Below are 14,375 nucleotides of genomic sequence, written 5' to 3'. Positions count from 1 at the left end.
AAGACACTCTATCAAATCTCCAATATTAATGATTACTACAATACTATATCATTGATTACTGTACACGCAATAACCCTTATCCCTGAGTGGCCTTCGGGTCTTGATAAGTGGTGACCTCCATGTAAAAAAAAAAAAATATATAAGTATTGATTTTTATACTTGCTTTAAGTTCACAGAATTATTCAGTTTGTAAACTTATAGACTTTGGTAAAATATGTTTTTTCAATCATATTATTTCATTCTTTGTGTATACCAATCCTTTTTATTTAGAAGCTCGATGTATATTAAAAATAACAACAGAGCATATATAAAAGAACTAGCCTGGGTGCCTGGCATTGCCCAGGTGTTTGGAGGTCTGTGTTTAGCAAAAAAAAAAAAAGTGATAGTAAGCAGGCGGGCAGGCTCGAACCTGTACCGTGAAGGAGGAAAAGAATGTGAAAAAAACAAAAACATGACATCTTTGTTGTTGCGTCCATCGCCAAACCGGAAGTGGTGAAGGTTTAAATTACGGCTAGTCAATCGAAAAGAGGGAATGACTTTTGAAAATATTGGCTCCTCCCTATTGAAAAGTGCCCAGTTGAGGGTGAAGGAATTAATGTTTTTAGCCAATTTTTTGATATTTGTCATCTGGAGGGTTGAGCTTCAAAACGATACCAATCTTGTGAAAATTTGTCGGCTCTTTAGAAAGCTTTAGGCAAACATACAAATATACATGCATACATACATGCATTTAAACAGACAGGTGAGATTTATATTATAGACTAGCGAGGGTACCCGGCGTTGCCTGGGTGTTACAAGGTGTGTGTGCTCTTAAATCAAAAAGAAACCCGGCTGGGGGGGGGGGGTAAAAAAAAGTTTTGGTAGGATCAAACTCAAAGCCCTGAGGCGAAGTTGGAAAATAAAATGTGAAAAAAAACATTACATGTTAACCGCTCGGCCAGCCAGAATGAGTTACTGAAAGATGTTTGAATTTATTTAAGTAAGAAGAGAATTGACAGGTGCCCGCACTTAATGACGTCAAGTGGAAGTCGTAGAGTTAACATTTTGTGTGAGTGTTACGACGATGACGACGACAACGTAAGCAATAGCTATTCAGCAGTTAACATTTTCTGCGGGACAGTTTTTAATGAGATCAATAACCCGGTTTGTTTGTTTTTACCTAATCTGGGGGGAAACCAGCACCCCGTTTATGAAATGAAAGCAATCGTCTGATATGACAACGGTAAGCCAACATTGACCAAACGTTACATCGCTTCTAGAGACCACTGGCCATGGGCCAGAGATTCGAATCGAGTTTCACTTTTTTTATACCAAAAAACGAAAGCAATATGCGTCGATCCCAAAATGTCGAATGTTTAACGTTTCAAAGTCGGGCAAATTAAATAGACGGGCGACCCCCGTTCATAACTTGTAGATATTATGATTTTGACGTGATATAAAAAGTTTTGAAAATGAGCGACAACCTCGAGAAGTTGCTGAAAAAGATCCTTTTGCGGACATACACAAAAAGCGAACATACATACATACACACATTTTCGCTTTTATATATATAGATATTAGTATAGTTACATTCTGAGATCCAAATATTTATTTTTCATGCAAAAGAGCTCTTCCAGCATGTTAAAATTTCAGTACATTTTTTACACATCTGTTTTGTTATGCAGGAACAAACACATGATGTTGAGTCTTCTATGAACTTTTTTTTCTTCTTGCAACATTATATTGATATACATTTTTTTTCTATCTAAGCAAAGGATTTCTAATTTTTCCGAAGTGTATATGCATGAAGGGAGACAGTATTGACATAATAATAACCATTTGTTTATGCATAACAGGACGGATCTGTAGAAAATGTACTAAATTTTAACATGCCAGAGAAGCTGTTTTGCATCAAAAATAAATATTTGGATTGTGGAATGTAACTATACTGTTCATCTCTCAAATATATATATATATATATATATATATATATATATATATATATATATATATATATATATATATACGTTTTATTTTTTATTACCGTATCTTTCTGTTAAGTTACATTATTGTTTCGCCTACATGGCCGTTTTTTTGGCCGTCTGTAGCGTCCTCAGACTTTTACAGAAATGTTCGCTATTTTGGGATGAAAGAGTGGAAGAGTGAATGAGGTCAGGGGGGGGGAGGGCAGAAGAGGAAGAGAGGAAGGGGACAAGGAGGGAAGGTGGGGGGGCGTTTGGTATGTCAATAATGTTTTAGAGATTTTTGTGATGCTACTATTGTTCACATTTACAAACGCAAGGGAAATAGTCAGTCATGTGACAACCACCGCAGGATATCCCTTCTCTCCATCGCCGGGAAAATCCTGGCCCGCGTCCTTCTCAACCGCCTGCTGGTGCACCTTGAAGATGGTCGTCTTCCCGAGAGCCAGTGTGGCTTTCGAGCGGGCTGCGAGACGACTGATATGATCAACTGCAGGAGAAGTATGTCGAGCAGCACTAGGGCCTCTACACCACGTTCGTCGACCTGACCAAGGCCTTCGACACTGTTTGCCGAAATGGCCTCTGGCGGATCATGGAAAAATTTGGTTGTCCAGACAGGTTCATCGCCATTGTCAGGCAGTTCCACGTGGGCATGACTGCCCGTGTCCTGGATGACGGCAACCCCTCAGAGCCCTTCCCTGTGACCAACAGAGTCAAGCAGTGCTGTATCTTAGCCCCGATGCTCTTCAGCATGGTTTTCTCTGCTATGCTCCAAGACGCTTTCAAAGACAGTCACTCTGGCATTGACATCAAGTACAGATGTGACGGGAAATTGTTTAACATTAGGCGAATGCAGGCAGTCACGAGAGTGGGGGAAACCATCAGCAGAGACCTTCTCTTTGCCGATGACTGCGCCCTTAACGCCCCAAATGAGATACAACGTCAAATGGACGGATTCTCCACCACTTGTGACAACTTTGGTCTCACCATCAGTACAAAGAAGACAGAAGTTATGTACCAACCCGCCCCAGGAGATGCATACCATGAACCCGGCATCACTGTCAAAGGGCAGAAGATTCATGCTGTGGAGCAATTCACCTACCTTGGCAGCACCCTCTCCCGCACCGCCAACATTGACATTGAGGTTAATCATAGAACCTCCACAGCGAACAGTGCATTTGGAAGACTTAGAGACAATGTGTGGAAGAGGAGAGGCATTACACTCGCAACCAAACTGAAAGTATACCGAGCAGGCGTCCTGACAACCCTACTCTACGCCTGTGAAACTTGGACGCCATATAAAAGACATGAAAAACAGCTGAATGGCTTCCACCTCAGATGCCTCCGTAATCTTCTCAACATCCGCTGGCAAGACAGAATTCCTGACACAGAAGTCTTGAAGCGCGCGGGGCTCCATACCATCACCACCATAATCCGCAAAACCCAGCTCCGGTGGGCAGGCCATGTCTATCGCATGCACGACAGCCGAATCCCCAAACAACTTTTCTATGGGGAACTCAGCCAGGGAAAGCAGACTGCAGGAGGCCAAAAGAAACGATATAAAGACTGCCTGAGAACCTCCCTTAAAGACTTTGACATCAGCACCCAATCTTAGGAGAGTCGCGCTGCGGAACGTTCTGCCTAGCGTTGCGCCATCAGCCTAGGAGCTGACAGGGCAGAGGATCAATGCATGACCCATGACCAGCAGAAGCGCAAGAGGAGGAAGGAGAGAGTTGCTGGTTCACAGCCTGCCGATACCGCCTTCACGTGTCCAGAGTGCGGAAGAGTCTGCCGAGCACGGATTGGCCTCATCAGCCATCTCAGGACCCACCAACCTCCGACGCCGAACTGATTGATACCTTGGTCATCGTCAACTTCTACGGACGAGCAAGAAAGAAGAAGAAGTTTTGAGGTTTAAGGAACTTGTGGGGAAGGGTCTGGGAGGTTCATTTCTGGTGTGGCTGAGGGCATAGTGATACATGAGGGGAAGGGGAATATGTGGGGGTGGGAGGAGGGTGGTTACTTTAAAATTCGAGTATATATGTGCATATGTGCGCCTGCATGCATAGGCACCTGGGTACCTATGCATGCAGGCACACATATGCACATATATTTGCATGCCAGGGCGGGCATGTATGTGTACCTGTGACTGTTTCTTTTAAGTATATATGTGTGTACGTGCGCATGTGTGTAGCCGTGGCTGCGACCGCTCGCTGACTCTCTCCAAACAATTAACAACAAAATAAAAACCAAAAATAAATAAACCGAATCATAGCCCCCTCCCCCGCCTCCAAACATAAGCTAACACCCAACAGCTCAAGACATACTTACCAAGAAATCACCTCACAAACGAGACGCTAAAAACTTTAACACTAAAACTCGAATTTTAAAGTAACCCCTTCCTCCCACCCCCACATATTCCCCTTCCCCTCATGTATCCCTATGCCCTCAGCCACACCAGAAATGAACCTCCCAGACCCTTCCCCACAAGTTCCTTAAACCCCAAAACTAAAACATTATCGACATACCAAACGCCCCCCCCCACCTTCCCTCCTTGTTCCCTTCCTCTCTTCCTCTTCCGCCCTCCTCGCAAACCCCCCCCCCACTGACCTCATTCACTCTTCCACTCTTTCATCCCAAAATAGCGAACATTTCTGTAAAAGTCTGAGGACGCTACAGACAGCCAAAAAAACGGGCATGTAGCCGAAACAATAATGTAACTTAACAGGAAAATACGGTAATAAAAAATAAAACGCATATTTGCTCTACAACAGTATTGAGCACTTTCTTCAGTTTTTATTAATTACCATCTCCACTAAATATATATATATATGTATATATATAACAAAAAAAAGCTATCTGATATAATATAATGCTCAAAGTCTGTTATGTCTGCAACATCTTACATTACAATTATCCTGTACTGGCATAAGGGCTAAAGGTTTAAGTAGCTCTCCTTTATCTCAATTTAATTTGAGAAACCTTCTCAAGCACTAATTGCCATAACTAATAAGGATAATGCAAAGGCTGCTGCAAAGAAGGTGGAATCTCTCTGCTATGCTAGAAAACTAATTACAAATGACAGCGTGCTGTATCTCTATAAAGCCACCATTCATTCATGCATGGAGTATTTTTTTTTTAATCACTCCAGACAATGCACGAAGCCACATTATGTAAGGAGCTAAAAAAAAAAATAAATAACTATTTCAAAAACAAAAATTGGCCAACGATAAGTGTTAGATGGAATAGATTCTGACCTAGAAAACAGCAATTCTTTCCTCTTTGTCAGAAACATCACTCCTGGAATGTGAGGACTAAAGGACAAAATAAGAGAAAGCAAAGGATACATGGCTGTCAAAAGTATTGTTGCCGCATCTGTGCTGGTGTATCTATTACTAGTATCTCTCTCCTACACAGGATCTAACAAAAAATACTGGTTATAAAAGGCTGAAGGGTTAAGTAGGTCTCCACAATAGCAGAGTGCATCTTGTAAAACAAACAATAAATCAAAAATTTATGCCTTCAATTCATTTCTTGTTGTATATCAACATAATGAGTGGACAAGAGCAGAACTAAAACTTAAATTCAAAAAGTAATAAAATAAATATCATTCAATTTACACATACTTACATACGAAGATCAACCGTACGCAAGATGCTGTCACGATAATGAACAAGAAGACGGCGCCCGCTACAATGCATTTTCAAACAATTAATTGGAATTCCCTAGAAAAGAGGAAAAAAAAAATAAACAAAAGTTATAAGTGCTGAAATATACAGCGCAATGTGAAGAATTAAAATAAAATTAAAAAAAGCAACACAAACTTAGCCTAATTTCATTATAAATTTTGATTAACGCTTCATGGGTCTTTTTAAATGAGAAGAGCTAGTCACGTTAGCATATGACTTAAAAAGTGCTTTTTAAGCAAAATGCTAATCTGATTAGCTCTCCTTATTTGAGAAGGCCCGTAGAGGGTTGAAATACACAAGTTTATCAAAAAATTATCTAACTCTTGAACAAAAGAAAAGTAACTTTAATGAATAGAATGAAAAAAAAAAATATATATATATATATTTTTTTTTTCATTCTATTCATATATATATATATATATATATATATATATATATAGAGAGAGAGAGAGAGAGAGAGAGAGAATCATAATTGAACTAGCGAGGGGTACCTGGCAATGCCCGGGTGTTTGGACGTGTGTGTGGAAACTCGGGGGGGGGGGGGTAAAAAAAAAAGTAAGTATGAGGATCGAACCCGAACCGTTGAGGCAAAGTTGGAAATTAAAGTGTGAAAAAAAAAAACGTGCGACGTTAACCATTGTCCCCCCACCACGAGATGCTAACGGAAACACGTTTGAATTTATTTAATTACTTGGATTTGGCAGGTGCCCGTTTTAATGAGTCAATGAGGTCAAGTTTGACTGCGGGATAGTATTTCATTTAGTGCGGAACACTTTTTTTAATTTTTATTTTCCCAAAATGTTATAGGAAGAATACTAACCCACATGCGGCGAGCGACAAATGTTGAATATTTATCTTCCCGAAATCGAGCAAATTAAATAGACAGGCGAGCTTTGTTGTTAACTCTGAGATATTACGATTTATATGTGATATAAAAAGTTTTAAGAAGTTGTTAGGCGACCGACCGCTTCTCTGAAAAAAGCCTTTCTTGGACATACACAAAAAGCGAACATACATTTTCGCTTTTATATATATAGATAATAATTAAAAATAATAATTATTCGTTTATACCTACAGACACTAGTGTTTCATGCTTACGCAATTATCAGTGTAGGGTAACAATTCCTGCTGGTCATGAGAATCGAGCCCAATCACGAAGCCACCTTTGGCTCATTTGCTGAGCCTCAATCTCAGAGTCATCAAACAATTGGCATGGGAATGAAGGGAATTAAGAACTATTAAATGCCAAATTCAGACAAATACAAAGACAATGTAGAGTGTTCGAATGAGCAGAAATCGTAAACATTGCATAAATGCTAGTTGACTGCCTTAGTTATAATTCCGCAGAAAATGCCTATCCTTAAGTATTATTAAAAGGCCTAGTAATTTTAATTAAATAATAATAATAATTATTATTATTATTATATATATATATATATATATATATATATATATATATATATATATATATATATATATATTCAACATCTTTCATTTTCATTTCAATATTTTTTGTGACCAAGAGTGGAGGACCGCTTGAAATATAAAAATAAAATATTAAATACAAAAAGTAACATCGGTTTCATGTTTCAAAAAACCCTCATAACCTTTAAATCACTATATATATATATATATATATATATATATATATATATATATATATATACAGTGTGCCCCCAAAAAACGGGCCCCAACTCTAATTAGGCCCTGCTTCTTAGTGTTTTGTCCGAATGAAATGAAACTTTGGTCATAACTAGTTTATTATATTCAAAACATCACATCAAAACACTAGGGTCTTTGGCCTTATTTTCTCCATTGACTGTAAAATGCTCAGAAAAACAATTGAATGTCCTCTGTTTTTTTTTTTGGTCACCCTGTATATATAGATAGATAGATACGAGGGACATTTAAAAAAAAGTAATGCCTCTTTTTTATTCCGCCCAAATGGATCAAAGTTGATTGCAAATTGCAATGTTATGATAACTAAAATTATGCATTCATGACCTGAAAGTTTCATCTCTCTGTGGCAGTAAAAAAAAACCTGTCATGGATGTGCATCAGAAGCAGAGATGCCTCATTGAATTTGAAGGTTGCTTGTTTTAATGGTATAACTCCTGTCTTCATGGCTTATGAACATTTTAGTTTTTGAGTTAAAAAAATTGGAGACCTTACTTTTGGAATGACCCTTGTATATGTATATATGTATTGGAAACAATTCACAATTTGCATGAATCAATACCTCGGTGAATTGAGAATTACCACAAAAGGCAGACCTACACCATATTAAATTATATTTTGTTGATTTTTTAAGGTGCTTCCATTATTTTGTTCAAACCCTGCATATATATAAATATATATATATATATATATAAATGTTACCTTTTGTTCTGGGATAGAAATGTCTTTATAGAGTGTCCAGTCCCTTTTGAAAACTGCAAAAACAAGCATTAAAAAAGAAGGGTTAAATTAGAAATATTACTTGGTTAACAAATATCACTCAAAATTAGCATTTAAATATTGATTGAAATTTAAAGTGATTGACAAGGACAATAATGCAAAGATGTCAAAATTAATAATAGACAACTTTGGCAATAACTTAACTTTGTAAAAATTTTGTCATACAAATTTTTAGGGGGTTCGTCCATAACCCCCCCCCCCGAAGAAAAAACAAAAATAGACACAAGTCTTTATCATGATAGAAAGAAACTATACAAAAATCATATAAATTATAAGTTTTATTTTTATGAAATCATTTTTAAATGATTGATGGGAATTTGAAGATTTGGTTTATTTGTTTTGTTTTACTGCATATCAACCATTTTAGGCTTATTTAATGCTGAATCTGATCATTTTGAAAAGTGTTTTTAATCTTCACATTATTTATATCTTCAAATATTTATTCATGGTATTTGGGTTGGTTGTTTTGTAGAGGTAATTATTGTTTTTGTTTTTGGCTTTGCAGAATATGATTAGGTTTGGCAAAGAGAAAGGAAAAAAACGATAACATCATGTTTGGTGCATTTTAAATCAAGAAAGCTAATATCTTCAGACAGCTTGATCTAGTAGCACCATGGAATTCATAGATCTTACGATTATGTGCAAGGTTGCTATTTCTGAAGAGTAATCTAATGGGGAGTTAACCAGTGATAAATTTTAAAACAAAATCGTTGATCGTCATTTTGCCATAAACTTTGATTATCTTTTTGCTAAAATAAAACTACTACAATTTACATGTATTTTTTTTTTTACACGGTGGTCACCACTTATCAAGCCACTCAGGGATAAGGGTTATTGCAAGTACAGTACGTTAATGTGGAGATTTAATGAAGTGTTTACTTAAGGGGGTGGTTCATTAGGAATTTGTTTATGTTGGACTTGAAGACATCCAGGTTGTAGTCAGGTGGGAAGCAGGCAGACGGAACAGAGTTCCACAGGCGTGTAGTTCTAAGAAAGAAGCTTTGTTCATAGAATCCACGTTTTGATTTAGGCATAGATAAAGAGTGGGGAAAATGTTTGACAGTGGATTCAGCTAGAAGGGTGTTTTTCATGAAAGATTGGCGAGGGGGGACCACAGATTGGAGTTCAGACGAGCACCTGCCATGGAAATAACGATAAAACAAAGATAGGCTCGCAACGTCTCTTCTGTGGGAGAGAGGTTGCAGGGAAGAGAAAAGGGCATCCACCACTAAGCTACGAAGTCTATTTTGTACTCTGTCAAGGCCGGATAGGCTGTTTTTAGCAGCTCCTGCCCAGATATGACAGCAGTTTTCCATCCTTGGACATACTTGGCTTTTATATAGATAGAGAATTGCATCAGTAGTGAGATATCTTCTGGAGCGATAGAAGGATCCCACCATCTTTCCAGCGACCTTGGCAACAGACTTGATGTACGTGTTCCATTTCAGATCAGGAGTAAAGGACAAACCCAGAAGCTTGTCAAAACATGGGGCTTCTCCTAGACGAGAGCCATCCATTTCAATTGATGCCAGATGGGGATCAGAGCGTTGATGATGTAAAGATAGGAGTTTGGTTTTAGATGAATTAAAGGTAACCAGCCACGTCTTCCCCCACTGAACCACGCGCTCAAGATCAGAGGAGAGAGAATCAGAGAGAACTTTGTCATTTACAGCCTTTGATGTGTTGCTGTAGATGGTCGTGTCATCAGCATAGATGTCAACGAATGATTTAAGTATGTGTTTAGGGAGATAATTGATGTAGATCAGGAAGAGAGTTGGGCCCAGGATTGTCCCTTGAGGAACTCCAGCATTAATACTGCAGGCCTCTGATTTTTGTCCATTGACCACTACTCTTATGAGCCTATCGGAGAGAAATGATTTAATGATTGAGAAAACATTTTCGGTTATACCGTAGCTGGAAATCATGTGAAGTAGACCCTTAGGCCATACCTTGTCGAAGGCCTTTGATAAGAGCAATTGCCCTAGAAAGGAAGCTTTTGTCAAGAGATTCACTAATCCTGTGAGATATAACCGTTAGCACATCTGCTGTAGATCTTGCAAAACGGAAACCATATTGTGTGTCACTAAGAAGGTTATTTCTGCTGAGGTGGTTGACTATTTCTCTATTTAATATGGATTCCAGCAACTTACTCATAACACACAGGAGACTTATTGGTCTGTACTGAGAGGGAGAGGACTTATCACCTGAATTCTTAAATACAGGGCAAACTGATGAGGTTTTCCAGAGAGTCAGAAAGCACTTCTCCTTAGAGGCAACGCTTAAACAGTTTCGTAAGTATGGGAACAAATTCTGGTTGAAGCTTTTTTAACACTATAATTGGAATGCCATCAGGACCAGTTGCTTTACTGGAATCAAGGTTCTTGATTAGCTTGGCGACCTCATGCACAGATATTTGTATGTTACCTAGTGTGTTCTGTGTTATAGGATGAAATATGGGGAGTTGATGGCCTTCGTTGCATAGGATGGAATTAGCTGCAAAGTTCTTTGCAAATAGTTTGGCCTTGTCTGATGCTGACGAGATGACCTCTGGTCCATTGATAATGGTTGGGATAGAACGCACACTTCTGTTCAGGATCCTATTTGTTATTTGCCAAAACTGGTGGGAACCAAGCTGCTGATAAGCTACTTTGGATTTAACAGATTTGGCATATAGCTCTCTTGCATTTTTTATTACTCTTTTACAGTGGTTGCTAGCGTTCCTGAAAGCAGCTTTAGTCTCAGTGCATCTATTACGTTGGTAGCTATGGAAAAAGTGATTTCTGTGTGCGATAGCAGCAGCACATTCTGGAAAAAACCATGGCTGGCTGTTAGGTTTTTGTTGGAATTTTTTAGATGGTATGAATCGGTCTATGCCTACAATTAACCATTCGGTCAGATCTGATACTATAGAGGACACATCCTTTTTAAACATGGAATGCAGAGGTAGCTCAAATATGAATGTACGGAAGCTATCCCAGTCAGCCATAGAGTATCAGTATACAGTACGGTGGAGGGGTACGTCTGGGGACTTATTACATTTCATTTTTATCTTAACTGATACGATGGAGTGGTCGGAGGATCCTAGAGGAGAATGAATGGAACATGAACATACACAGCTCAGGGGAAGTTGAGAGAAAAAGGTCTAGGAGGCTTCCATATTGACCGGTAGTATCGGGCACACAGGTGGGTTCGCAAACAATGAGTGAGGTCATAAGCAATGGCAAAATCATGACAAAACCTCCCCTCATCGTCCGTCTTATTTGAGTGGGTGAGCCATTCCACGTTATGGACGTTGAAGTCACCACAGATGTGGATGTTAGCCGAGGGATGTGCAGACAGGATTTGGTCTATTTTCTCAGATATACTCTTAAAGATAGTAACTCCGCTGTTATGGGGCTGATAGAGGGCAAATATAAATGCAGTGATGTAAGCAAGTGCAACCCAGAAGCACATATAGGGTAAATTAGGATCTTCTCTAGAGATATCCCTGCCACACAGGAAGCCATCTTTAATGCATATTTCATGCCCATGGCGATCTTGGGGGTCAGATTTAGCTGTTAAGTTAAAGTATCCGTTAATTATGAACTCATCTAGGCAAATGGTTGGCCCTATTCCAGTTTCGCTTAGAAAGAATATGTCTGGTTTCGTCTCCAATAATTGGGTTTCAACTTCTGGAAGGTTGGAACGCAGACCCCTGATGTTGGAGAAGGAGACATGGTAGTAGGGGTCTACGTTGGAAGATGGGGTTCTAGGTTTATTCGAGTTTTTTTTCTGGAGATATTTCATGTTGAGGTTTTGGGATTTGTGGAACAGGTCGGCATACTTGGTTAGAGCAGGATAAAGAGGGAAAGTAAGAGCAAAAAAGACAGGAAATATATTATTTTTTGTAGCACATGAAAAGGTAAAGCCGTAACAATTACCCACTAGTATGGCATCGAGTGGCCCCATCGGAGACTACTGCATGGTCCAGAATCCATTCACCAAATGGCAATACAGCAGTCCCAGTACTTTGCACCTGCTGATAGGACAGCCTCCTTAGTGATTAATCTAACGTTCGGGTCCCTGACTATCAGGCGGATAATGTCAGCCCACACGAAACGTTTACCTCCAGCACCCTTACTAGTGACATGGCCACAAGGATAGATATAGAGACAGAAAAATTTCCGACATCTCAGACTACTGTTCACCAAGTACAACCGACCTTTAAAGCAGTTTTTTCTTCACCCTTTGTCAGAAAAATCACTCATGTGAATGAGGACTGAGGGACAAAAAAGGAGAAGCAAGAATTACTGGAGCTGCCGATAACACAGCCACTGTATTATCTACTCTCCATCACGTACATTATAAAGGTTTCCATCACGTACATTATAAAAGTTTCCATTGCATACATTATAAAGGTTTATCTTTATTTTTAGTTTAAGTGGTAAGTTATGGACTAGTGCTATCTTTAGGAAAACAAAATTGTAAGACTTCCTTTACATTCTTTAAGAAAATGTTGTTTTTACATAGCTATATTTTGAATTCCTGTATCTCACTGATCTCTTGGACTAAATGTTAGCGTCTAATGTGAATAGTGATTAAGTCAGCTCATGTGACTTTTGACAAGAGTCACACTTATTGCATGCCATTGCATCCCAAATCTGCAAAATGGAATTATTCCTACGGATGAGTGGCGTAAAGTTGAGGCAAAGGACAATAGGTCAAACGGTAGACAAAACAAAGTGAGATGACAAATGATATCATGTTGTTCAAGCTGAGAAAAACAAAAGTTTAAAAATCAGTCTTTCTGTGGAAACTAATAATGTTAACGGATTTTATGGTTAGGGTGCGAAATGTTACTTTGATGTCTCTGTTGGTGAGTTACTCATTTCAATTAAGTTAGGAAGTTAACTAAAGAACAAAACAGTTAGCTAAAAGACCATTAATCTCTCTTTCCCTGAGTCAATTTCAATTAAGTTAGGAAGTTAACTAAAGAACAAAGCAGTTAGCTAAAAGACCATTAATCTCTCTCTCCCTGAGTTAATTCTCTCCCAAAATAAAACCTTAAAGAAAACTCTCAGCAAACATTTTTCTTGTATTATTTTCTACATAAAAAATAAACTACAATAAAAGATTGACATATAAATCTCAAGTATATAAACACACTTTATTTAATTGTTTTTTTTTTTTGATTGAAAATGTAACAATAAGACTGTATGAGTAAGAAAGGCTTATGATGATGTCAAAAATATTATACACCTTCACCAGAGAACCTCACCTCCCCAGATTTTAAGACCCTGAGCTTCATTCTGCCAGGCATATAGATAAATCCTATACTGTTGCCAACATAAAACTCTTATAGAACTGTGTATATGTTTATATACACATTTCTATAATAGGATTTACTCCTAAACTAATGCTCCAATCATTGTGAATTATTGAATATATATTCTAAACAATGTGGTAATTTGGACAAATTTTTTAAAAAATTTTATCATTGCAGGGATTTGCCCCCTAAACACACACACTTACATTTCTTCTTTCAATAAGTGACATACGAAACAAAAATTACTAGAGCAAAAAATTGCCCTACATCAAATTTTGAATCATATGTAATAAAATTTTAATCAATTAGTATGCACACATGCAAATCAATAATATGTATGTGCAGAGTAAAATCCTAAACTGATGAACTTAGTTTTGGTTGTTTTGTTTTACGGCATGTCAACCCTTTTTGGACTACTTAATGCCTCATTTGGTCATTTTGATAAAAGTTTTCATGCATAAAATTCTTTATATCTTCAAATATTCATTTGCTTGGTTTCATTCTGTAGCTTTGTTTTATGGCACATAAATCCTTTATGGGCTATTTAATACAGAATCCAGTCATTTTAGTAAAAGGTTTTATGCTTCAAGTTTTTATATCTTCAAATATTTATTCATAATGTTTGGTTTGGCTCTTTTGTAAAGAAAAATTGTTGTTTTTGATTTGCAAAAATTGATTGAGTTTTGCAAAGAGAAAGGCAAAAAAAAAAGAAAAACACAATAACACCAACATTTATTTAATTTAAATCAGGAAGCCAATATCTTCAGAAAGCCTGATCTGGTAGTACACCAGAAGGTAATGAATTTATCATTATGAATTATGGGATACATATTCTAGACAACATGCTCAGTAATGTGGGTATATTATTATTATTATAATTTCTTTTTTTTTGTAAGCTTGACAATTTAGAAAGAGAGGAGCCCTATACCACTCCTAACTGCTCCTTCAAAAAAGATTAAAAAT

General features: G+C 37.8%; 1 protein-coding gene across 1 annotated transcript in view; it reads right to left on the bottom strand.

Moving 5' to 3' along the window:
* Positions 1-14,375, bottom strand: part of LOC145298627 (jouberin-like) — a 146,611-nt gene that overhangs the window by 55,784 nt on the left and 76,452 nt on the right. The window contains exons 20-21 of the mRNA XM_080144333.1: positions 8,030-8,082; positions 5,592-5,686 (exon numbers count right to left, since the gene is read on the bottom strand). Of these exons, the coding sequence (XP_080000459.1) occupies positions 5,592-5,686; positions 8,030-8,082 (148 nt within the window). The remainder of the gene's footprint in view (positions 1-5,591; positions 5,687-8,029; positions 8,083-14,375) is intronic.

This window comes from Euprymna scolopes, chromosome 2, assembly GCF_053919585.1.
Source record: "Euprymna scolopes isolate OS-2025 chromosome 2, ASM5391958v1, whole genome shotgun sequence".
NCBI lineage: Eukaryota > Metazoa > Mollusca > Cephalopoda > Sepiida > Sepiolidae > Euprymna > Euprymna scolopes.
Note: the sequence above shows the minus strand (reverse complement) of the source record. Positions and strands in the feature narration are given on the sequence as shown.